The sequence below is a fragment of the Naegleria lovaniensis genome (assembly GCF_003324165.1).
Source record: "Naegleria lovaniensis strain ATCC 30569 chromosome Unknown tig023, whole genome shotgun sequence".
Classification (NCBI taxonomy): Eukaryota; Heterolobosea; class Eutetramitea; order Acrasida; family Naegleriidae; genus Naegleria; species Naegleria lovaniensis.
Window position 1 is genome coordinate 1 of NW_025407845.1, and position 24,487 is coordinate 24,487.

A 24,487-nucleotide genomic window follows, 5' to 3' on the forward strand; every position below is an offset into this window, starting at 1 on the left:
GTTGGACCGCATATTTCGTCTTCACAACAACATGTCATGCTGAGTCCTCTTGGCCGTGATTGTCAAGCTTTAGGACTGACCTATCTTTCGTGCTCAACAGACAAGCAAAAGTTTTCAGCATCTATTAGTCAGCCACTCTATCAAGACTTTCAACAAATAGGGTCCATCTATGTGTACCTTTTTGATACCACAGCCTTACTTGAGCTCACAACCGATCAACTTCGGAACTTGTTCTCTGCACTTGCAGACTCTATCGTGAGTATTCCTGAATATGTCCATTCAGAATTGGAACAATTGCAATCCGTGTTTAAAAAGTGTTCGGTTTTTAAACAAATCATCCAACAACAACATAATGTACGATGTTTCAGCGAGGCAGTCAGTCATTCTCTTGATAGCGGCAACAATCATCGAGAAGATATTCTCCTTACCATTGCAAGAACGATAAGAAAACAAGATCAAAGAAGACATGTCCTAATTTTCTGCAATTACGAGGTGTATCATTCCGAGCTCGGAATTACATGGTGCTCGCATATGAGAGATTTGGAACAATTAAGAAAGTTTTAACGCTTGATGAAAAGAGCATCAGGTATAAACAAGCTTTTCATTTTTGTTAATAATAATTAAATTCAATAATTAAAAAAATGCAAAAATTGGGTGGTTATGAATTTTGGAAGAGTATTGGTTCTCCAAAGTTTGTCTGTGCTCCGATGGTGGATCAAAGGTAGATTTTGAATGCTTGTTGTTTCAATTTTTCAAATTTAGGATTTATAAATTTTTTTGATGACATTTTTGGATGACGCAAAGTGAATTACGTATGTTTGTGAACAAGGTGCTTCATGAAATTTGAATTTTAATATTATTGTAATTTAAAATTATTGTGTGGATTTAAAAATGTAAAACTAATTTTGAAAATTTCGGAAAATAGCCTTTCGATTATTGATAAAGGAATATGGAGTGACTCTGGCATACACTCCCATGCTGCATGGAAGATATTTTCAAAATGATAAGAAATATCGACAACGGTATTTTCAATTCGAACCAGAATTGGAAGTACCTGTTTTTGCTCAATTTTGCACACATGATCCAAATATTTTTGTGAATTGTGGAAAGCTGGCATGGGAAATGAGTGGAGGTAAAATTGCAGCTATTGATTTGAATTTAGGGTTAGTATTATTCTAGTATTATGGAACCCCAAAAGAACTTTTATGTTAAAAGATGTCCACAAAGAATTGCAAAAAGAGGAAGATATGGATCCTTTTTAATGGAAGACTTTGATTTGGTTTATTCCATTATCAATAAGGGTAAGTAACCTATATGAGAAAAGACCAAATTATTTCAATATTGTGACATGGAAAATGTTCATTCACAATTAGCTCATTTGGAGCTTCCAATACCTGTCACTGCCAAGATTCGCATTTTTGAAGATTTACAATTGACACTCCAATATGTGGATACCGTGGTTTCGGCAGGAGCTCAAGTTCTTTGCGTACATGGTCGAACGAGAGCACAAAAAGGCCCTTTCCAAAATTATGCAGATTGGAACGTCATTAAAGCAATTCGAGAACACGTCCCGCAAATACCAGTCATTGCAAACGGAAATATTAGAACGTATCAGGACGTACTTGATTGTCTGCAATATACTGGAGTGGATGCAGTAATGAGCGCTGAAGCACTGTTAGAGAACCCATCACTATTCAATAAGGGAGAGCATGTGCATCCACTGCAGGTGTGTGACCGTTATGTGGATATTTGTAAACATCATTTTCCACCTGATCATAACAACATTAAGAGACATTTATTTCGAATTTTGGATAGATCTTTGGGTGGAGCTGAAAATAATGATTTGCGAATTATGCTTGGAAAAGCCAAGTTGTGGGAACATTATCGAGGATTTGTGGATCATATCAAGGAACATCAAGAACGATTAGATTTTTCGAATTACATTGTTGATTACGAACCATCCATTCGAGTGGTTGAAGATCCAGAAAATCATCCAATCATTAAGAATCCAAAAAAGAATCGTCAAGAGGATGATGTCGCAAGTGATAACGGTGACAACAGCTGTTGTGAAGAAGAGGAAGATGTAGAATAATATTATATCTTTATCGCTCATTTCTGCATTGAATTGAAGAATGAATTGAACTTTCCTCCTATAACTAAACTAGATCCTAAACCTAATTCATAATCAATCTCAAAATCGCTGACTACTCTCTTGTCCAGAACTGTTTGTATGAATTGTGAACTTTCCTTCTCATCGGTGGCATCTATTACAAATGTGTTAGCAATGATCATGCTTCGTAAGGTTTCTTCCAGAGCACACTCCACATATTTCGAAATGATGAACGTTGCAAACGTTTGTTCCTTAATACCACTTATTTGAGCTCTTAACCGTGATTGAATGGATTCTACCTCCGTTTTGGACAACTTGATTTGTGAAATTAAATCTCTGGACTTGTCATTGTTGGTTCGAGTTGTGGTTGAACCTTGGAGACCTAAATCAAAACTTCCTTTCTCTGACAAGTATTCTTCTTTGAGGGGAATTCCTTTTTCCACTTTTTCGATAAATAAATCCTTATGCGTAAACACTAGGTATGGTACACAGCCAGTATATGATTGAATCATGTTGCTAGCAGACGTTCCTCGAATGTGGCTTGCAACAAAGTGATTCAGCAATTGTTTAAAGAAAATGATTGACTCGGACAAGCTGATTATTTCGTCATTCTCTTCATCATTGCCTTCATTTTCTTCGTGTACTCGTCCTCTGATACTCTCATGATCACTATAATTATAATTTGAAATATTGACGACATAGAAGATGACGTCGAAAACACAATTGTTGGTCATGGACCACTGCTGTATATGTTTCCTTCTGGAACCTCTCGTGACGGTAACAGAGCATTTCTGGCCTCGTAAATTAAAAACATCGGTCACTAAACCATTCACGGTCGTATAGGTTTTTAAAAAGGTTGGTAAACTGATTTTTGGAATGTGAGAATTTCGTCGAGGTGATTGAAGATATAAAGTGGCAAGATTATTGCGTTGCACTTCATAAATGTATGCCATTAATGATGGCAAATTTTGAATTTTCGATGCTGAAGTTTGCAAGTAATTGGTTTCCCAAGTCTCCTTCAATACCTTGTCGTTTTTCCATTTTCTATTCATTAAATCTGAAATTTCAACGGTGAATAGCTTAATGGTCATGTTAACATCTGATGCTAATACTTGTAAACACCATACGTAAAGCGACCGGAGATCTTCATCAATAAATTTCAGCTTTTCTGCTTCTGCCGTCCATTGTTTTGCTCTTTCATTCTTTTGATTAATTATACTTTGTGTAGTTTCTCTATTTGACAAAATTGGGTCGCTTTGTGTTGGCGAAGAGTCGTTGGATTTGGTACCTGTTTCATTAGTATTTTTCGTATTCAAAGGTTCATCATTTAAACGTTTCAAGTTGAGAGTAAATTCAGATTTTCTCTTCTCAATGGTACTTGTACTTGAAGAGCGTTGTTTCGATTTGTGAAACATGTTCACTAATTCTAATAACTTTTTCCAACCCATGGCAATGGTTTTGACATAGTAGAAAAACATAATTGACGGTGTAAGAATGCTACCAGTGTTTGTGTTGACATCCTTCTCTATATCGTTCACTATTTTCACCATATGGTTGTAAATTGTTGACTTTCCTGAGCTACCACTTCCAAACACACCAAAACGTGTAGTTTTAACAGTGGTAATATATTTAGAAAGAATCTTTCCAGACCGTTCGACCATGTCTTCATCAAACCTACACGACCCAACAAAGTAATCCTCTACAAGTTGAGTTTTACGTCCTTGAGAAACACTTTCTTCTTCAACAAATTGATGCACCACAAATTGAGAAAGTTTTTTTCTTGATTTTGGAGCTACAAGCACAGGATCTTTCGGAGTAGAGTGGGAACGTGCTCTCGGAGACCTACATTCAGTGGATATTCGAGGTGACGCCGTTAGACTTGGGTTTGAATTTGATTTTACAAGAGTGGCCTCACTGTTATCGATGGATAACGAACGAGGACTGGCATCAGAGCTTGTTGTGGACTGGGCAGAAAAGCTAATGTTTTTAACATCTACTAAATTGTCAGATGATAAGGCACGTATTTCCCTGAAAGTGTCCATGTCTTCATCGGCTTGACATGAATCTAATTTCGATGTTATATTGGCCATGTTCGTGCTTGGAGAGGTGGAGCTGACAAGATCCGTCTTGTTTCCTATCAATACTATTGGGCATGATTTAAATCTTTCATCTTGCATCAATTTTCTCCATTCTTGAATACAGTTTCTAAAGTACTTTTGTCTTGTTTTATCCGTTGCAAAATCATGTAATGAAACCATGTAAAAAATTATATCTGCTTTGTTTTGACTTGATTGGTCGTAGAGAGATAAATAATTCATTTGTTGTGACATTTCTTCTACAGTTTCACATTCAATGATTTGAACCGTATTATTTCCAAACTTAATCCAATTGTATTCGGTCAACGATCGAGGAACAAAATTAGATCCCCTGAATAGCATTCCAGGAAATAATATCATCAACGATAGAGGGTTCTCTTTCGATTTAGTCACGTTAAAATCATTACAGTATCTCTTGTAACATTGTTTTTGGAAAAATACATCCAAGGTTGGAAATTCGTTGGTGTCCATTCGTAACAAGTCTTGAATACAAAGTGTTTTTGGAGGATTTGTTCGAAAGGTGAACGATTGTTTTGCAGAATATTTTTTTTGGGTAATTCCGACATAGGTCAGTAACTTTTTGATTTGTACAATAGTGGGAATTTCTTCAAAATTAATGTCAACAATGTTACGTTGATCCCAAATGGTTAGTTTGAACACAGTTTCTCTTTTGTGTAGCTCATATAATCCATCAAATTGTAAATCTTCAAATTCTCCTAAACCTATTTTTGTAACAAGATCATAATAATCTGAGTCTGATATTACAAGATCATAATAATATATAATCATAATATAAATGTACATTATATATATACACATCATGAAAACATTAAATGAATATTATATATATATTATAAAATCATTAAATACCTACCAAATGCTAGATCAATTCCCAATAATTTCTTTAGTGAAGGAGGGAATAAATACTTTCCATAATTTTCCGGGTGATACAAGTACAATAAAGTCTCCAACTCTAATTGCTTTACATATTGTTGGAGTAATAAAATTACAAAATTATATTGGTTTTCACTCTCTTTTTTCATGAGAGTTTCAGGATCGTTGGTCGTGAAATTGACAAAATCGAAGGATGTTGATTTTTTGTGTAACAATGAGCCAAAAGTGCCTCCATTCACTGCAGGAACTTGATTGGATTTTGATGACCTCAAATTATTGATCCATTGAGAGAGTTTGCCACCTGTTGCAGTGGAAGGAGAGGTCTGTGCATTTTCTCTTGGAGAGATGGAGTGTAAAACATTTTCCTGTTGTGGCGATGATGCAACGTTGAGAATGGTCATATCATATAATGCAGAGTTGTCCAAATTTGAAGAGGATGACATGCCTGTGAACCCCTCTAAAAAGCCACTGCTTCCTCCAGTACTCAAGCTTCTCTTATTCAATCCAGAAGAGGGATTCGGCGTTGTCGTTGATGATGCTGTTGTCAAATCCGAAATAAATTCTTCAATGTTTTGTGCTGTTGATGCCAGTGCTCGAATCCAAGTCGATTTGCCGACGGATTGGTCTCCCAACACGAATACATGTTTATCTGCTTTCAAAGGACATGAAGGAAGAATTCTATCCTGAGGTACCTCAGTCACATGATGTTCAATCCCCATATTGGCCGGAGAGAGCGACAAGCCTACAGTACTAGTCGATGTATTCATGATCATGGGAGGTGTCGAGTGAGAACGTTCTCGTTCAATATTAATTAATGGAAATGGTGGATGATGGTGCGTGTTGGGACTTTTGGAGTGTGGTAGTTGTTTATGACGATTCTCTATCGAGGGATTATGGCTAAAACTTGATGAGTGATGTTGATGATGAGAATGGTGATGAGGAGGGTTGGTTGATGATGATGATGTATTGGCATTGGATTTCAATTTCATGGATGCAATAATATTGAGTAGAGGAACTTTGGATTTGTTGTTATTACTGCTGCTACTGCTGCCATTGTTATTCGTGTTATTTGCAGCAACAATGAATGTATTAGAAGGAATGTCATCCACAATGGTCCATTCTTGTGGTGATGATGATTCAACGTGTTCGGTTGTATCTTGTTGTAATTGTTGTACATTGGGTGAAGTTTGGTTGGGAGAAGAGCTCTCTTCCGAAGAGGGTAAGTTGGAAGGATTCATATTGGCACAGTGTCAATTATTTTGTTTGGTAGAGATCCGTCACGGAAGGGATCAAGTCCATGAGTTAATTTTTTGTTGTGAGTGCATTTGACACCTGTCAAAGCGAACGTTCTTTTGATAGAGCCATTAGAAACTCATCCTCTCTTATTCTACACTTGCTTTCACCTTCATCAGCCATCCGTTACCGAGTTTCGGTGTTGGGACAAACCCTCTGTTTTGTGGAGGCATTAATAACGTGACAGAATCATTAAGGCAGTGCGACGATGAATTCCTTTTAAATTAGCAGTACCTCAACAAATCATTTCACGTAAAACCATTCAACCTTATTTAATGATCTCATTGTTTTTGGCTTGCTGATCCCTCCTTTTTTCTTTCCGTATATGCTTGATACATGTTTTGAATTAGAAGACCAACAAATGCAATTATTAATAACCTCAAAATCAAGCCAGCCCTCTTTCTCTTGTCTCCAATTTCTTTCAGGAAATCTTGAATAGTATTGTAGGAGTTATGATGTGCTCCAATGTTTGGGTCGTATTCTTTTGCCATTTTAAGATCTTTCTTCATTCTTTCATCAGCTTCGGCTTGATATTTAGCAGCAGTAATCATGGAAATCTGTTTTTGGGATCCTCCAGCAGCGTCATTCTGCACCTCCTCCGCTCCTAATAGTTCAGCCAGCTGTGTAAGCTTGCTATTGATATCGTCCAACACGATTGCAGCTCGTTGTTTTTGTGAGAGATCCTTACTTAACACTTGCTCAACTTGTGGCCCTTGATACAAGGAATGAATGAATGTAAAATAGAGTTCAGCTCGATCGACTAATAAACGAGCAACCCATTCCTTTTTCTGTGCAATTTTTTCCGAGTTGCTGTTTTCTTCACCTAACTTCTTGATATCATCTTCCAATAGTTCAATTGCATTGCACAAATCAGTATGTGCTTCCTTAGCATTACCAAATTCTTTGTAAATGGAATATCTTCGCTCAAGTAATTCTAACACACTTGTTCTGATTTCATCAATTCTCTCAGCAGTTTGTACTTCTTGGTTTTTGTTTGCCTCTTTCAAAATTTGATTTTCCAAAGGATTTTCTGAGTTGTCTTCATTTGAGGGAACAGGTACTTCAAAACTTTGTCTTTGTAAGTCGAGGAGTTTGTTTGTAATGATATAAACTTCATTTTCTTTCTCCAATAAAACAATTATTCCTTTCAATCTGTCAACCATTTGTTTTTCGCTCTCCTCTTCATTTTCTGGTTTTTCACCACTTGTATTGACAATGACAAGCAACTCCAATTGATCGGATATAGTTTTTAATTTCTCCAAGTCTTGACCTGCCTTGTCAAAATTTGAAAAGGAATGAATATTTAAAAACGTCCTTCGCAACAAAGCATTCACAACATCCCACAATTCTTTGGGAACCACATGACCAGCAATTTTTGTTAATTTCATTGAATCCTATAATTCATAAGCCATCATGTACCAAAGATTGTTTTAAATATTTAAATAATAATTATTTAGCAACATAGAACGAATGAATAATACATGGAAATGAATAACAAATAATGACATGATGGTAATCATACATACATCTTCCATCTTGAACATTTTGTTCATAGTAGTAGCCGACAACTTGTGAGTCAAAACATCAAGCCTTTCAATAACTCCGTTCAATTCTTCAAAATAGCTCTGCTCGGTTGGAGTGGCCCGCAAATCTTCAATATCAATCAACAAGGTTTGATGATTTTGAGTTGTTGAAGTAGGTTCCGACTCGTTTGCTGAAGGATTTCTTGCGGTAAGATTCATTGAAAAGCCTCTCATCACGGAACTGCACATAGCACATGAATGATGGCTATTGAGTGTTCTTTCCATCATCATCTTGGAGGGAATTGTTGAAAGAGTCCATACCGATGATGATGATGAACTAGTACTTTTAGCCACACACGAGCGGCGAAGGAGAGTCTGGCGAGCCAATCTTTTCATCATTTTTCTTTCAAAGTCAATCTATTTCATATTTATTATTCCTACATACATGCGCTCACCGGAGGACAGATGGATGGAATGTTAAAAACACTTTCATCCACACTGGATTTCATATTGAAGAACTCTTCGACAAGACCTGATCCATCATTGTGTGAAACACTTAAGGGAAAACATTCGTCTTGAGGCATTTTCTGACTTCGAATAACCCAACCACTTTCACCATTGCTGTATTTCCATTGAATTTTTGAAGCATCTAAATCCAAAATCGTGTCTTGTTGCAGGACATTGGATTTTTGAACGCATGCTCTTTCTAAAGAAGTGTGGTTCTGAATGGTGCATCGACATTCATTGTCGATCAAGTTAAAATTAATAGTGGTTTCTCTACTTTGGAAGGACAGGGTTGAATATTTGGTAATCATTCCATTGACATTGGTTTCCACATCTGAACGAGATCTGAAACGTAAGAGATCCACAAAAATGTGTGAATTGGCAGTGACTGAAATATTTCCCGTCGTTTTACTCATGGATGATTGCACACTAAATTGGAAAGGGAGACAACAGAAAGTTTGTAACGGAGTCATGGATGCTCTAACTTTTGACGCAAGAGAGGTTGGTTGATGAATCCAATGGGTCAAAAAGCTCCTTGGGGCGATGGCAGCATGGATGCCAACACTGAGATTTAAAAGGTGGCAACAAACAGTCAGTGAGGCAATGAATAATAGCTTGAACTGAGTCATTGATGCTTTTGTTTCAATGTTTGTAAGTGGTCATCATTGAAACCCGCGGGCGTTCAAAACAAAACTTTGAGGTTTTTGGAATTTTTGAACCTTCTTTCAACACTCCTTGTTGGAACGTTGGCAAGATTCGTCCTTTCATAATGATTCGTTGTTAAAGTGTCTAATGTTGTGGCTACTTGGCTTCGGCTTTGGTTTTCTGATAAAATGGAATAAATGTAGAAAGTACTCGAAGAGGAATTGTTCGTTCTTTTCAACAGACAGAGATTGCATTTCTTTGGTGCCTTAGTCGAGAAAATTTGGAGTCCAAATCACTTATTTATCTATTGAGCTTTCGTTGATCATAACATGAGTTATAGAGAGAATTCCTCTCCCACTGAGATCTGAGTAGAAGGAGCAAATGAAACTCTCTTCTTGGTGAGTCTTTTGAGTCGACTTTTTCGTGACTCATCGTCACTACTCTCGCTACTAGACAGTAACAATTTTTCTTCTTCTTCTTCTTCTACGTATTGTTCTTCTTGTGCTTGTACTTCCTCTGTTGGTTGTTCCTCCTCCTCTTCTACTTCTTGAGGTTCTTCTTCCTGTTGTACCTTCTTCTTCTTCTTTTTCTTCTTCTTTTTTGGTTTTTCTTCAGTATTTTGATTATCACCTTCCTCACTTCGTTTCTTTCGTTTGGTGCTCTTCTTCTTCTTTTTAGGTTTCTTTTCTTGTTGCTCTTCTTCACTAGGAATTTGTTGAGAAGATTCTTCGTCGTTATGGATGGATGTGAGTGGATATTCTTCTTCACCACTATTGTTGTTATCATCTTCTCGAGTGATGAATCCACCCAGTGTTTCATCTGTACGCTTCATCGTTCGAGTTCGACTTGAAGAGAATCCATTCGATGAATACATATCTGCATTATTGAGAAGAGATACTTCTCCCATGGTGCTCCAATGTAAACTTTCACAAATGGTGAAAGGGTCTTCATCCACTCGCTTGAAAAAGTTTTTCACAAGTGATAGAACAAAGTCAACAACCTCTTCATTGACTTTCTTTTCAAAACTTGTTGATGTTTCTGTTAAAAATGTCTTATTTGAAAGAATGTTAAAGCAAAGCTTAAGGAAGGAAGCTCTAAACATCAACAATTCCATATTCAATTCTTCAATCAAATATTTAAAAGTCTTAATAATACATTTGTTGACTTCAGGAGAATTAATATCGTAAAATCTAAATAGATACATGTACTGTTTGAGAACAGAAGGATGAGCAAATTTTCTTCTCAAACTCTCGAGTTCAAATCTCTTTTGATTGGTTGTATCGTCCTCTTGTCGGTTATCGTCTTCATCATCATTGGAATTGTCTACTCCCTTCTTTCTCATAAAGAATGATTCAATAGTCAAGTTTTCTTCAATGACAGTCACAAACAAATCCACAAAGAGAACAAGTTGAGACAAGTATTTGGTGGAATTTTGATAAGGTTTGTACTCTCTAATGAGTCGAATAATACCTTCCATATTGGTTGGATCATACAGTATGTGATGCAAATGAATGGATACAATTCTTCCCCAAGTGATGGAGTTACTACCACTGTGATCTCTGTCTCCCATCCATCGAAATGTCATAAATAATTCTCGAAGAAAAGCAATCACAAATGTCAAATTGAAATGATGTTGAATGAAAAAGTATTCACTCAAAAGCTTTTGGAAGATCATGGATATCATGTTCTGCTTCAGTAAGTTTGAAACAAGAGAAATGTCAAAATGCACGGTATCAGGATATTGTTTTTCTTCTTCTCTCCTTTTCTTTTGAAGATATTTATGTCTATTGAACGAAAGCATGAATTGGCACAGATAGAGAAGATTTCTTTCACTCTCATGATCTAGTGCTTCTTTGGATGATTTTTGATCGAGTTCATTACGTATAGCAATGGATTCATCTTGTTGTTTCCATATGGCCTTCAATGCCAATTCAACAAATTCTATGTTCAAAAATGTTGTGTGAATATGCATTAATGTAAGACAATGAGCCACTTACGATTAAAACAGCTTCTGTAAAGATTATCAGCAAATGTCTTGACAATCCGTTTCGTGTCCAATGAGGATGACGAGAAACGTAATTCCATCTTGTCTGATGTGACATTAATTCTTCTAGCGCCAAATCGTGCTCCAATGGTTGATGCTGCTTTTTGTTGACCTCCACCAACTAGGAAAGGATTATCGCTGACGGAATACATGTTCGCTGTATTTAGTTGACTCACATTAGGAACTACAAATGTCTTTTGAATCTTAACATCATTCTTCTTATTTTCTTTCTCGGCTTCGTCATCAGCATCAAATGTTAAAATACTCTTATTCTTGTCAATAATCTTGCTGACATTAGAGCTTCGTTCTAAGAGAGTTCCTTGGAATCGAGTGTGTCGTGATGTAAGGATCAATGACTTGACCTGATCCTTATAAATTTTCTCTCGTCTAAGCAACCTCTTTAGTTCGCTGTTGTCCTTTTCCATATTTTCTTCATTTTGTGACATGACAATTTCCTCAGTTGCTGTTGTGCTGGAAGGAATCGTCATGGAAGAGGAAAATAAATCTTGAGCTGTCTCATTCCAACAAATCATAGTTGCAAACTTGAGCAGTACGAGTTGGAATTCTGACAACTTTTTCATCACAGATTGTGAAGGCACGTCGTCAAATTTTTCCACATATTTTGCAAATGTTGCTACTGCATAATCTAAAAATTGGCAGTCGTTTTGGAGTTGCTTAATGAAGACGTCTTGCATTCTGGTCTGTAACTCTTCAGTTTGCAGTACACGTTCATGCTTGGCGTCAGGTATCGAAAGGAAGTTATTGAACAATTTAAATATTGTCATGGCATACACTTCTTCATCTCCTAGCCCTCTTCTTTTTTTGTCGCTCTTCGTGGCATGTTTGGAGTTCATTTCATTTTCCATATCCATGAGTGACCACACAATCAAGGGAATGAATTTTTGTTCCAAAATACCTTGTTTTAGCCTTTGTAATAATTTCATTTGCTTTGCAAAATAGAAAGTAGCTCTGTGCCTTTCAGCTGCACCTCCTCGGGCTTGAAATTTTCTAAATCTAGGATTGTTTTGGTCAGGTGACTTACTCAACAACACCAATACATCAACAACTTCTCTAACAATTTCAAAATCTTTTCGATGATGTGCCAATAATGAGAAAAGTTCGTTTTTGTACACGTTCGACTCAATGATAAAAGTCCATACTCTTCTCTCTCGTTTCGTAATATCCTCTTTCAATATTTCTTGCAAATCTTGCATGGTTTCTATACAAAGCTTTCTTTTCGATGCATATATTTCAGTATTTTCCTCAAATGATAATTCTGCATCATCTTTAAAAACGATAAAGTTTGTAAATTGTTGAATGATATCAATGAGATGAGGCTTGACATCGGAGTCAAAATGAGCCTCTTCTTCTGCGAATCTTTCTTTGGAGATGTCCACGCCATCATCATCGTCATCATTTGCTACATGATCAAAAACTCTTCCATCATCATGAGGGATGGCATCGTCTGTGTCTGTTCGAGTATTTCCACTCTCGAATTGATACTCTAATTCGTCTTCAAAATCCATTCCGATATTACTGTTATGATAGAGAGGATGAATGGGATTTCGAAAGTAAAGTTGTGTGTTTGTTGTTCAACGAAGGAGTGCGTGTGTGAATAACACAGAGAAAGTTTAACAATTTTTTTAAATTTGATTTTGGAAAGTTAACGAATTTTGGCGGGTTGAAATTTTTTGGTGCTAAAAAGATCGAAAGAATAGTGAACCTCAAAGAAGAACTTTCATTGTACAGTTGCATGTATGTACACATTGAACACAATGTTTAATCAATGACGGAAATACTACTAGCTCTTTCAATAATAGTATCCAAAATTAATTTTCCATTTTTCTTATCAATACCAGTGGCTTTCAACACGCATCCATTCTTATCAATACAAATTCCAATGGCAGTCTCCACAATTGCTCTTCCAGATCTTGCATTGTAACATGGAGCTTGTTGTTGACATCCATAATAATAAAATCTTGTTGCACACGATTCAAAAACAGTTCCTGCAGTCATGCAATCAATTTTGCAAGCAACACAATCCGTGGATTTCTTTCCAGTAAAGGATTGACGATGGATTAGGGTTCGATCTGTAGGTCCTGTCACACGGAAACGATTTGGATTTGCACGTACGTTGCTATTGGCCTCACTGGATAAGCTGTCTCTGGCACTTCTTGTTTCTCCTCGAGAATCTTTGCTGGCAGGTTTGGCAGCAACAGCAGGTTTCTTCAAAGCTACTGGTTTCTTAACAACAGGAGGCTTCACCATTGGTTTCACTGCTGGCTTGGTAACTTTGGTCTTCTTTGCCTTTGCTTTGGTCTTACTCTTTGTCTTACTCTTGGATTTACTCTTCGACTTGCTCTTTGATTTACTCTTTGATTTGGACTTGCTCTTTGATTTACTCTTGGACTTACTCTTTGAGGCACTCTTCGACTTACTCTTGGATGCCTTACTTGAAGCTCTTGAACTTTTCGAGGACTTGGAAGATTTTCCACTTCGTGAACTACTACGACCTTTACTACCTTTGCTGCGACCTCCTGAACTTTTTCCTCCACGACTATTTCCACGACCACCACCACTACGACCTGCACGTCCTCCACGTCCACCACTACGACCTCCTGATGATGAAGAACCTCCTCGACTATTTCCACGACCACCTCCTCCACTGCCTCGACCACCACCGCCACCACCTCCACCTCGGCCACCTCCTCCACCTCCTGATTTGAGGGTATCTGCAAGAGTATGTGCTGAGGTATCTTGAAGGAGAGAATCTTCCAAAAAGTCTTCTGTATTGTCGTAATTTAAAACAGAGCGTTTCTTGGCAGAGGAAATTTTCTGATCTTCTGGACGTCTGCATTCACTTGATGTAGCAGTCACAGATGGCACATATTCGAGTAAAACAATCAAACTAAACAACAAGATGGAAATACATAGGATCAATGTTCGAGCGAATTTTTGTTGTTGAGAGGAAGATGATGACCTGTGGTGATGATTACGATCCACACCACTGGAAACATCAACAAACATTTTTTAGTAATAACTTGGTTATAATTTGGTTTCGCATTCAAGAAAAGTTGTTCCGTCACTTGTCATTTCTGCGAGCATGTCTGATTGGAAATGGTACCATTTGGAAACAAATTTATCTTGGTCGTATCATGGTTCTTCTGTGAATTCAATTCAAGGCTATTGTTCAACTGATTTTACAATTCAGCGTTTCTATCAATTTCAAGGTCAGTGAGTCTTACAGTCTTAATAACTTTGTTCAATAAAAATCTTCCTTGTCCTGGTTTGATTCCTGTTGCTTTTAACACACATCCATTCTTATCAATACAAATTCCAATACCAGTTTCAATAATGGTTCGTTTAGCTGTCAGTGGATTAAAACATGGAGCCTTTTTACGACATCCATAATAATAATATCGATTTCTACATTTTGAAAATATACTTCCTGATCCCAAACAATCCAATCGACAAGCCACACAAGGAGTAGAGTCTCTTCCTTTAAACGCTTGTCGATCTATTAAATTCAAATTAGTTGGACCTGTGACACTATAACGATAAGGATTCAAAAAGATGTACTCATTGGCTTGCTGTGATAAAAAACCTCTCACAAGTGCTGTTTCAATACGAGAGGTATCGACTGGAACTCGTGGTGTCCCGAATGTTCTTAGAGTATTTTCACTGGTTGTTTCAGCAGAAATGAGAGACTCTTCTTCGGTATTGTCGTAATGAAGGACCACTGGTGGTTTTTTAATTCTGATGTTTTCATCTTCAGGATGTCTGCATTCGCTTGTGGTTGCGTGAACGAATGTCCTTGGAATCAATTGAACGGACACACCCAAGAGCAGGATCAACACAAGTGTCAGGGCAATACGCATGTTTGAAACTGGTGTGATCAGTGGTGGTTGGGATAAAAAAGATGTTTTTTTTTTTAATGAGATAAGTGGGAGTTCGGGCAGGCCTCTGCTACTGCCCTTCACATGTCAAGAGTCACCCGCGGGCTCAAAGATTCGACCCTGAACTTTCATAGGTTCTGTTAAGGTGACTAAGAATGCTTGTGTAAGGTTTACCTCGTGCCCGAACATTATACCTCTCAAGGCTGTTCCCTTGTTGGCCTCGTTTTGACGGTCAACAACGATGTGAAAGCTGTTAAGGCGTCACACACGATATGAGAGCAATTTTGAAATGATCACTGGAAGAAGAGCTCAGCCGATTTAAGTTTCTTTGGCCAGGGTTTAAATGCACAAACATGCTTTCATCGGATTGGAAGTCCATGGATTCAGCAACATCCAGAAGTATTTGAGGACAATGTTTTTCCTGATTCTGGGAATGTTCATTGCAACGTAAAGTGGTGACATGTTCTAAAATAACCAATGAGGCAGATTCCGTATTGGGTTCAAGTGATAAAATTGATACATGAATGACATTATGGCTCAAAGAGGACATGTTTTTGAAACTCCACTGATCGATAGTTGCTCTCCTAAACTTCTTTTCCTTAAATAAGTCATGATCCAAAGGTATTAAGAGTCTGTTTGCAAAACATTTGAAAATTTCAGAAAAATTCTCACTGGGAGACACAAGGGAGTAATTATCACCCAAATCAACCACAAGACTTGCATGATCTTGTCGTCTTCTTCTCTCCACAAAGGTGGAAGAAAATTCAAACCTGCATCCCGTAAAGACATGAAATTTAAAAACATCAAGTTCTCCTTCTCCCAAATTAAGTGCTTGAGTATTATCAAATAATAAGGTGCTTTTTGAAATTAAGCCAAACGAAGAAAAATCTTTTACCATTCCTCCATATATGCTGGGTAAGCAAAAGGATATTCCACTTTCTTCATCCATGTGTTGTCGAGAAGGGCAGTCATAGAGTTCGTTGTCACGTACTGAACAAGTTGCTTCTTTGATGGTTTTCAGCTGTACTTGTAGAAAAAGAGTTCCAATGGAAGGAACAGTAGTATTGGGAAATATTGGTTTTTTAGAAAATGATAATCTTGTAACAACATCAGGACATGTCGGTGTGTGGTCATCACTGATATCCATCCCTGTAATTGGGATGGAGAGGATCATTGGAGATTCTGAAACACATGATGGGATATCCATGAAACATTTTCCGAATATTCTCTGGTAGCGTGAAGAACATGATGCCAAACTTGCCTCCTTAATGTTCACAAACTTACCTCTCTTGAAAGAAGGAATACGTTCTTTGTTTTAAATAATGCTTTGAATCTAAAATGTGAGTGTGAACGAGGTTTCTCATCAAGGTTGAACCTGAATATTGAATCAAGCATGCACGAGCTAATGTCTTTGGTTCGTGGTAGCTTGATTCGTGAACAGAAATGTTCTTCAGAAATTACTACTTGTTGTCCTTCGGATTGTTGAAGTAATTCAACTTCACACTTTAATCGTCGTTGACTCTTCTTGAGATGTTCGTTGAAAAAATTGACATGGAGCAACTCCACAATCAATTGGTGATGGTCCGTCATGATTTAAATTGTTTTCTTTGGTGTATTATTAATAGACAACTAAGATTATGTTAAGAGAATTCGAATTAAAAGGGAAATTTCCAAATATGAAAACCAAAAGGAACTGTGAGCTTTGTCAATTTATGATAAAAAGGAAGTAACGAACATAAATTCTAATTGAATAATAAGTGTTTGAATACATACAAAAGATTGATGATCAAACGTCATTAATGGCTATTTTGTTGAATTTTTGCTTGTAGGAACGGGAAGACTGCTTCTCTACAAAACTCAGAAGTATGCTCGTGTTTCATATGTCCAGCACTACGACATTCACACGCTGATCCTGTTCTTTTTCTACTCACGACCATGTCACATGGTTTGTCACTTGTAACCCAATTAACAGCATGATCAACAATGAAATCTCGGACTGGTTTAGGATCAGAAGAATACACAGAATGAACAGAATCGGTAAAGGCAATACCCCTAACCTTAGAAAGAGTGGCTTGAGTACGTTGTTTGAGTAATTCCATTGTACACCAACCGCCAGCAGAGTGGGCGACAATAACAATATCCTTAGCGGCTGCTTTTTGAATAAAGTTATCCCAAACATATACAGTATGGTCAGGTGGAGATTGATTATGGAGAATTGGTTGCTTGGCAGTCTTTGCTAATGGCTCAGGCTTATTTCTATTAAGATATCCTTCCTTCTTGTACTTGATAGGATCGTCCATATGTGGAGGAATATAATGATTTTGGTTTGCTGATTCGTTCATATTCAGCAGGTCAGTATCATTTACAAATCCACTACTTACGATTGAGAACAATGACTCCATAACCTTCTTTCATTGCTTGAACAATATAATTGTATTGAGTTCCTGTTTTCAAAGAATCGTTCATGCCTGTCATTTCATTCGTTCGCATGATCGATCACGCAACAGTCAGATCAATTAATCAAATTATTGGAAATATGCACCTATTCAATTACTTACACAAAGCACGAGCCCATTGTCCAGGTCGAACAGCTCCAGATCCTTGAATCAACACCATCAATTTGTTTGGATTGGTAAGGGCATCCTTGCTCATAAAAATGTTCACCATTTGGTCATGAGAAAGATTAGACTCTAATGGTAACCAATACTCATCCAATTTACATCTCTTTGATTTTTCATGTTTTGTTTTTTTGAACAATCAAACAAACACACAAACCTACATTGATCAACAATTCGTCCTGGACATATTTCATTACAAAATCTCCAAGTGCATCGTAGTGTCGTTGTGAAACAAAATGAAATTTGCCACCATCAATGTCATTCACAAACAAACCAGGCTTATCATCGCTCAGTAATTCCAGAGCGTTGATGTAAGCAGACGGATCTTGTTCAAACAATTGATCATCAGGCTTTTCAGGCATGCTCGTAAAAGTGTAATGAAAGTCTTTCAAGCTTTCATTGTGATCGGGAATTGTTTGCAATACAATATCTAGTTGTTTTTGCATATCGTCCGATTCAGTAGCGATCTGTTTCACAACGTCTGCCGGAACAAAATCATTTGTGTTTGGGATGGGGATGAGCAAGAAACTCTTTTTTTCTTGCAAAAATTGTTTATGTACATGTTGAACGAAAGCATCTTTGGGGAATGAATAAGATCCTTTATCAGTCGAAAAAGTAATGGTTGAAAGCATGATGGTATTTTTTTTCTTTTTTCTTTGTAAAATTGGAATCTTCGCCAACCAAACAGTCAAATTATTTCGTCTGCTCGTTTGTATTTTGTACATTTGAATGGCGAACTCACAGTTGGGTTTTCGAAGATGCAGGAGGTAGACCAACAGTATCTCTTGCCAGCCCTCTATCATTCATGTTCGCGGATGGCTCTTTTGGGAATGATCTTGCAGAATCTACAAGAGAAGAATAGGAAGAGAGAGAGCTTCCACTGGGTGCCTTTGGTGTTGTTATACCGTTACTGTTGTTATGTGGGTCGTGACCGTTTTGTTCAATGGATTCCCTTCTGATGAGATGAGAAGGTTGAATTGGAGGAGTCGAAATGTTTGTATCTTGTTGGTCGTTGTTGGATGAAGCTGAAGCAATCGCGTTCGTTGCAACATGTGCAGTTGTAGTGGCAGCAGTAGCAGTGTTAGCAGCGGCAGCTGTTGATGAATTCATTGGGGCTAGGGATGGCACCAGCTCATAGGTTCGAGTGACAATCTCCTCCGTTCCGTTTACAACTCTCTTCTTTTCTGTTTCTTTGAACTCTATCTTTTGAAACAAAATATATCTTCCACACTCAATAATCAATCTAAAGATGATTAGAAAAACGATAGCTTGAGAAACACGCAATGCAAACGCTCCTAGAAATGTGATTAACCCAACACCATGGTCAAACATTGAACCATAGACCATTTGTAAAATCCACATTGAAGCTAAAAGTATTAGCAGTAATATTGCTTGAAATATTATTGTGAACTTTTCATCGCTCATGACAGTAGTCTCTACTCGATGCATTAACGAGTCAGAGTGATCCAGTAATCCTTCCATCTTATTCATAAGCTGGTCAGAGTGCGACACTGTCTCTTTGATTTGATCAATTAACTCTTCAGCATTATCGAGTACTCTTGCCACATGATCCAATTCTTGATCTGTCCTATCAATTGTGCTGTCAATTGACTTGACATTTCGTTTCATGTCTTTGAATACGTCCTTTAATCCCATTTTTAAATTATATAAATCGAAAAATTATTATTAAGTTGTAATCAATGAAGGAATAATTTTGATGATAATTTTTGTTTCCTTATTATTCTATAACTGTATCGTAAATGAAAATTGGAACGTCGGAGCCAATATCAAGTGTAGTTGTTTGTTTTAAATAAAGAGTAGCAACAAAAAAGAATTTCGTCCAAACATTGCAATATTCTATGAGTGGCAATCGTTATCATCAAGCAAGGTAATTTCAGCAAAGATGCCACTCGGAAACCATTCAAATTGAATTTCCAAATCCTGATAAGCCCAAATATATTCATTCATCATAAACAGGACTTCTCCAACAATTCTTGTCTCCATTATCAGTAATAATGTTTTATTCAGATGATCATGTTTCCACAAGTTGACTGGCGAGAGAATAAGAGCCTCTGCTCGTCGCGTACGAACATTTTTCAGCAGGTGATTTTCAAAAAGTACCAAATATAACCGCCAAAAAAAATTCCACAGATTGGAACTGACAAAAAGGCTCAACTTGGAAACTTTGAGCAAAAACACGCAAGTGAACATTGCCAGTGATTGCTCTTCAATCTCTCGCTCCTTCGTCAAATCATCATCAGCCAAAAAATATTCACATCACCAACCACACAACAGGAACCTCTACCACTCGTTGCAATACTCTTGTCTTGATAACCAGTTTTCTTTGCGGAGTGTGTAGTTTTTGACAGGCAACAAATAACAAACAACAACTTCTTGCGGTAGTTAGCAACAATAAGATCAACACACTCTTTTCATTGTTGTTGCTTCCCTATTCCGAATCATAAGTGTTGTAAGACTAAAACAAATTGCGGTTTGAAGGTCTGAAGATTGAGGAATAACAACAACAATACGTGCACACGCTATCTCTGCGCAGATAATTTTGGAATCATCAGTTGATGATTATATTTTCCGTTTTGTGCAGCATTGAACGTTATTTGAAATTTACCATCCTGAGTTGATCACCAAATTAACGCTCGAACAACAAAACAGGTCATTGGTTGTTGTATTGTAAAACTATCCTGGAAGCAAAGATAACCCTTGCCTTCACCGATTGATCATCATCAACGAATAGTATCAACCTGATCATCCTTGTTTGTACATACATCATCTTGTTAGTCTTATCAATGACATTTGATCAAGCAAATACTACTATGTTACTCAACGAAGCTAGTAACGGCAACATTGGCAAAACGAACAACAATATGTCAATGACCAACAACAGTCAATCAACAGCACCAACAAACACAAATCAACTTTTCAGAAACGGTTCATCTCTTATGGACCACACCGTACCAACATCTCCATTGTTGACTTATTCCTTTTTGAACAGCCCAACACATACAGGATCTCCTCTTCTTGGTGACACAAAAGATATTCCTCAGTTATCCTTATCCATGATGAACATGTCCCTCAACAACTCTGACAATTTAATCTCAACCAGTACCTCTCCAAGTAAACTACCATTTGGTAATGGTACTCACCATCATCAACAATCGCTTTCTTTGGATTCGGATCAAATACGCCAGAGAGATTTTACTTTTGATGGGTCGTTCTCGCGACAACGAGGAAATTCGAATGGTTTTCCTCCTATCGGAGGTCATTTACCTAGTAAGTTTTTATCTGATATTTCCTTCAAAGCAATCTTATTTAAATATCACTTAGAGTTGTCTCCAAGACTTGATGTCAACACTACCAATACTGTATATAATCAAAACATTTCAAACGGTGGTAACAGATACAATCCCCAATCTCCTGCTCTTGTTCCATCAAGCCCATTCCATGACCCAAATCATGGATTTGTTGGAAGTCCTCTTCTTGGGCCTAACACTACCCCCAATAACAACTCTGCAAGGCAACAAAATATCAAGCCTGCTTTCGCTGGCTATTCTAACCAAAATATGATGATGAATAATCAGAAAACACTTTTTGGATCGGCAGGTGATCATGTAAGCAGTATGGATCAGCCAACATCTTATGGTGGCGTTGGTGCTGGTGGAATGATTCCAATTTCTCCAGGCATTTCTCCAAACAACTCTCCACGTCATTTTGAATTTTCTTCAGGAAAAGTTCCTCATCAAACTCGTGCCTTGCTTCATGGTGGAAGAAGTAACAGCATGCCCCCAATTCCTGCATTTTCAAGTACCTACTCAAAAACTGATGGCGATTTGGATCGAAATTTTATGAAGTTATTGGAGGATGATGAAACAGACGCCTTCGACATTGGACATACTGGATGGTATCCTCAAAATAATGGATCCTACAATGGATTTGGAGAAGAACAATATGTAGTTGGACAATTAGAATTGTCTCCATCACAAAGTAGCCCTCTCATTGGCCACTCGTATCATGGATATTTGGACGGAAATGCAGATTACTCTGGATCTTCTGTTGGATACAAGGTTATGCCACCAACTAATTATAGTCACAAATATTCAAATTCATTTGGATCATTTTCAGGCCCAAACACTTCTAACATCCAAATTTCCACTAATTTTAATCAAGCTAATTATGCCAATCAAACAGATATTGTCTCTCCAACTGGAGACTCAACCGATAGCAGCGAGGGAGAGGGTAAAGGTCACAAACATCCAGGAGAATATCCTTCAAGAACTCTCTTTGTTAGAAACATTTCCAGTAATGTTGATGACCAAGAACTTAGGCAGCTTTTCGAAAGTTTTGGCCCAATCAGACAAATGTATACATCGTGTAAGCATCGTGGATTCGTCATGATTACATATTTCGATATTAGACATGCAAAACAAGCCAAAAAGAACTTGCAGTCAAAGCTCATCAAGAAGAGAAAAATTGATATTCATTACTCTATTCCAAAAGAAAACCCTCCAGAAAAGGAACAACTCAATCAAGAAACTTTGGTTGTTTTCAATTTAGATCCATCCATTACAAATGAAGAACTGAAAACAATTTTCACTCAATTTGGAGGTGATGTTAAGGAAATAAGAGAAACTCCCAACAAGAAATTCCACAAGTTCATTGAATTTTATGACACCAGAGACGCTGAGAGAGCAATGAAACAGCTAAACAAAACCGAGCTCAAAGGAAAGAAAATCAAGATTGAATATTCTAGACCTGGCGGATTAAGAAACAGATCCTCTGACTCTGGCTCAAATGACAGTCCTACTACTCTAGGTACTCCTGATGCTATAGAGATTACTACTTCCACATCACTTCCAACCACTCCAAACATGGACGTGCATTTATCATCTCCACCCAAGAATGATACCCTTCTTCATCCTGGAATCAAGACTAGACGTCCTAGAGCAATTAGTGCTGAAGAAAAGGAGCAGTTTAAACTTGATTTGGAAAAGGTCAGATGTGGTATTGACAAAAGAACTACTCTCATGGTCAAGAATATACCAAACAAGTATACTCAAAAGATGCTTTTAGAGACTGTTGACACCGAGTTTAAGACATCCTATGACTTCTTTTACCTTCCAATTGACTTTAAGAATAAGTGTAACGTTGGTTATGCTTTCATTAATTTTATTGATCCAAAGCAGATCATTCCATTTGTTGAGAGGTTCAACAACAAGAAATGGGAAAAGTTTAATAGTGAAAAAGTCTGTGACATCACATATGCCAGAATTCAAGGAAAGACAGCCCTCATTAATCACTTCCAAAATTCTAGCCTTATGTGTGAAGAGGAAGATTGTAGACCGATCTTCTATTAACCGAGTACCAGACAACTTTGTAATGTATTAATTATTGCCATTTGTGCGAATTTTTGACCTTGTCGTGTTTTGCTCACACTTTGTGATTGACGACATAATTTTTGTTAGGATCCTATACTTTTCTACTTGTAGAGACAATAAATTACAAAACCAAATTTGACATTCAAATTAATTGATATTCAATCGACCAGCACTGCATGGCTTGTGAAAAAACAAAAGTGCGCCATAAAAAATGCAAAAACATTTGCGACTAAATGTTAGAGTGATTGTCGATGGTTTTTCGCTTTCGGTTCCGTCTCCATCGACCACGGACTTGAATTCATCATTGAGCATTTCTCTTCTTGAGAAAGTTAATCCATTCTACAGGAAGCTACATTTAGACAATAGTAATAGATCATCATCACTTCAATTATCAAATCCTAGGAATTTGAGATGTATTGTTTCGGAACAAGCATCATTGAATGACATCAAACAAACAATATGTAAACAATATCAAATGGTTTTTTATGAACGTTCCGATGATAGTACACCCTTTGAAGACACAACATTCTTTACTATTTCTCGTATTTATAATGAAAGAGGAATTGAAATGGGGTTATGGAATTCACATCTAAAATGTTCTGACATCTTTAATGATGAACAAGTTATTTATGTCAAGCTGGATTGTGTGAGAAGGAATGGATTGAAATTAAAAGATCAATACATGGAGGTATCCTTGTGGTTATCTCCTGAAAAAGAGAATGTAATGAATCATAGAAATGAGAAAGATGCATCTCCTTCGAACATGATGGATTATGAAACTCCCAAGAAGAGAAAGACTGTTGAATCCACGCCTGGCAGTAAGAAACAAAAATTAACAAGTCCAATTTCTACCTCTGTAACAAAGACTGCAGCAACTAGTCAGACCTCAACAACACTTGAGACATCACAGCTTTCGAGTGACAGTGAACATGATGACTCTGTGGCAAGTAATTCTGAAGATGAAAGAGATATCATTTCTCCAGAAGTAACACCAAAAAAAAAGATTGTTACAAGACAAACCACTTTGAAAACCACCTCCACATCAGCACCAACTACAAGAAAGCAAGCAGTCAAAACAGAGGCTATTAAAACGAGATCCAAGATAAAGCAAGAAGAACAGAAAAAGCCAATTAAAAAACAAACCGAGTCCATCTACATTTCTGATGAAGCGACTGAGGAAGAAGAAGAACCAGTCACTGACAAGGAAGAAGAACAAGAACAACAAGAGGAGAATACAACCAAGGAAGATGAAAGCGAAGAGGAAAGCGAGGAGGAAGAAAATGAAGACATGACCGCTGAGCAGTATGCAAAATATTATGCAAACCTTAAACCCTGGTTAAAGCAAAATATGGTAAATGGAAAATTCAAGAATGATTCACAATATCAAAAGTTTAGAGATTCTTTCAAATTATTGAGCCCCAACCATCAAGCAGAAATTTTGGAGTACATTAAAGAGCTTAAAGGAGTTCATTGA

General features: G+C 37.2%; 12 protein-coding genes across 12 annotated transcripts; 4 read left to right on the forward strand and 8 right to left on the reverse strand.

The window, feature by feature from the left end:
- Nucleotide 1: 1 nt before the first annotated feature.
- Nucleotides 2-564, forward strand: C9374_005024 (uncharacterized protein; the record flags this gene model as incomplete). The annotated part of the gene is made up of 1 exon (XM_044694729.1): nt 2-564. A coding segment is annotated over one exon (563 nt), but the record flags the coding sequence as incomplete, so codon positions are not given.
- Nucleotides 565-641: 77 nt separating this feature from the next.
- Nucleotides 642-2,092, forward strand: C9374_005025 (uncharacterized protein; the record flags this gene model as incomplete). The annotated part of the gene is made up of 5 exons (XM_044694730.1): nt 642-721; nt 805-812; nt 926-1,163; nt 1,216-1,301; nt 1,374-2,092. The coding sequence occupies 5 exons, from the start codon at nt 642-644 to the stop codon at nt 2,090-2,092; spliced, it is 1,131 nt and encodes a 376-aa protein (XP_044548124.1).
- Nucleotides 2,093-2,109: 17 nt separating this feature from the next.
- On the reverse strand, nt 2,110-6,338 carry C9374_005026 (uncharacterized protein; the record flags this gene model as incomplete). The annotated part of the gene is made up of 2 exons (XM_044694731.1): nt 2,110-4,961; nt 5,081-6,338. 2 exons carry the CDS (start codon nt 6,336-6,338, stop codon nt 2,110-2,112), a joined length of 4,110 nt encoding a protein of 1,369 aa, XP_044548125.1.
- A 336-nt stretch (nt 6,339-6,674) lies between these two features.
- C9374_005027 (uncharacterized protein) lies at nt 6,675-8,836 on the reverse strand (the record flags this gene model as incomplete). Its single annotated transcript, XM_044694732.1, has 3 exons — nt 6,675-7,787; nt 7,920-8,107; nt 8,362-8,836. The coding sequence occupies 3 exons, from the start codon at nt 8,834-8,836 to the stop codon at nt 6,675-6,677; spliced, it is 1,776 nt and encodes a 591-aa protein (XP_044548126.1).
- Nucleotides 8,837-9,399: 563 nt separating this feature from the next.
- C9374_005028 (uncharacterized protein) lies at nt 9,400-12,635 on the reverse strand (the record flags this gene model as incomplete). Its single annotated transcript, XM_044694733.1, has 2 exons — nt 9,400-11,006; nt 11,063-12,635. The coding sequence occupies 2 exons, from the start codon at nt 12,633-12,635 to the stop codon at nt 9,400-9,402; spliced, it is 3,180 nt and encodes a 1,059-aa protein (XP_044548127.1).
- A 253-nt stretch (nt 12,636-12,888) lies between these two features.
- Nucleotides 12,889-14,136, reverse strand: C9374_005029 (uncharacterized protein; the record flags this gene model as incomplete). The annotated part of the gene is made up of 1 exon (XM_044694734.1): nt 12,889-14,136. The coding sequence occupies one exon, from the start codon at nt 14,134-14,136 to the stop codon at nt 12,889-12,891; it is 1,248 nt and encodes a 415-aa protein (XP_044548128.1).
- Nucleotides 14,137-14,309: 173 nt separating this feature from the next.
- C9374_005030 (uncharacterized protein) lies at nt 14,310-14,987 on the reverse strand (the record flags this gene model as incomplete). The annotated part of the gene is made up of 1 exon (XM_044694736.1): nt 14,310-14,987. One exon carries the CDS (start codon nt 14,985-14,987, stop codon nt 14,310-14,312), a length of 678 nt encoding a protein of 225 aa, XP_044548129.1.
- A 271-nt stretch (nt 14,988-15,258) lies between these two features.
- Nucleotides 15,259-16,595, reverse strand: C9374_005031 (uncharacterized protein; the record flags this gene model as incomplete). The annotated part of the gene is made up of 2 exons (XM_044694737.1): nt 15,259-16,233; nt 16,290-16,595. The coding sequence occupies 2 exons, from the start codon at nt 16,593-16,595 to the stop codon at nt 15,259-15,261; spliced, it is 1,281 nt and encodes a 426-aa protein (XP_044548130.1).
- Nucleotides 16,596-16,801: 206 nt separating this feature from the next.
- Nucleotides 16,802-18,255, reverse strand: C9374_005032 (uncharacterized protein; the record flags this gene model as incomplete). Its single annotated transcript, XM_044694738.1, has 4 exons — nt 16,802-17,334; nt 17,387-17,473; nt 17,564-17,729; nt 17,785-18,255. The coding sequence occupies 4 exons, from the start codon at nt 18,253-18,255 to the stop codon at nt 16,802-16,804; spliced, it is 1,257 nt and encodes a 418-aa protein (XP_044548131.1).
- A 106-nt stretch (nt 18,256-18,361) lies between these two features.
- Nucleotides 18,362-19,279, reverse strand: C9374_005033 (uncharacterized protein; the record flags this gene model as incomplete). Its single annotated transcript, XM_044694739.1, has 1 exon — nt 18,362-19,279. The coding sequence occupies one exon, from the start codon at nt 19,277-19,279 to the stop codon at nt 18,362-18,364; it is 918 nt and encodes a 305-aa protein (XP_044548132.1).
- Nucleotides 19,280-20,454: 1,175 nt separating this feature from the next.
- On the forward strand, nt 20,455-22,992 carry C9374_005034 (uncharacterized protein; the record flags this gene model as incomplete). Its single annotated transcript, XM_044694740.1, has 2 exons — nt 20,455-20,911; nt 20,966-22,992. 2 exons carry the CDS (start codon nt 20,455-20,457, stop codon nt 22,990-22,992), a joined length of 2,484 nt encoding a protein of 827 aa, XP_044548133.1.
- A 232-nt stretch (nt 22,993-23,224) lies between these two features.
- C9374_005035 (uncharacterized protein) lies at nt 23,225-24,487 on the forward strand (the record flags this gene model as incomplete). The annotated part of the gene is made up of 1 exon (XM_044694741.1): nt 23,225-24,487. One exon carries the CDS (start codon nt 23,225-23,227, stop codon nt 24,485-24,487), a length of 1,263 nt encoding a protein of 420 aa, XP_044548134.1.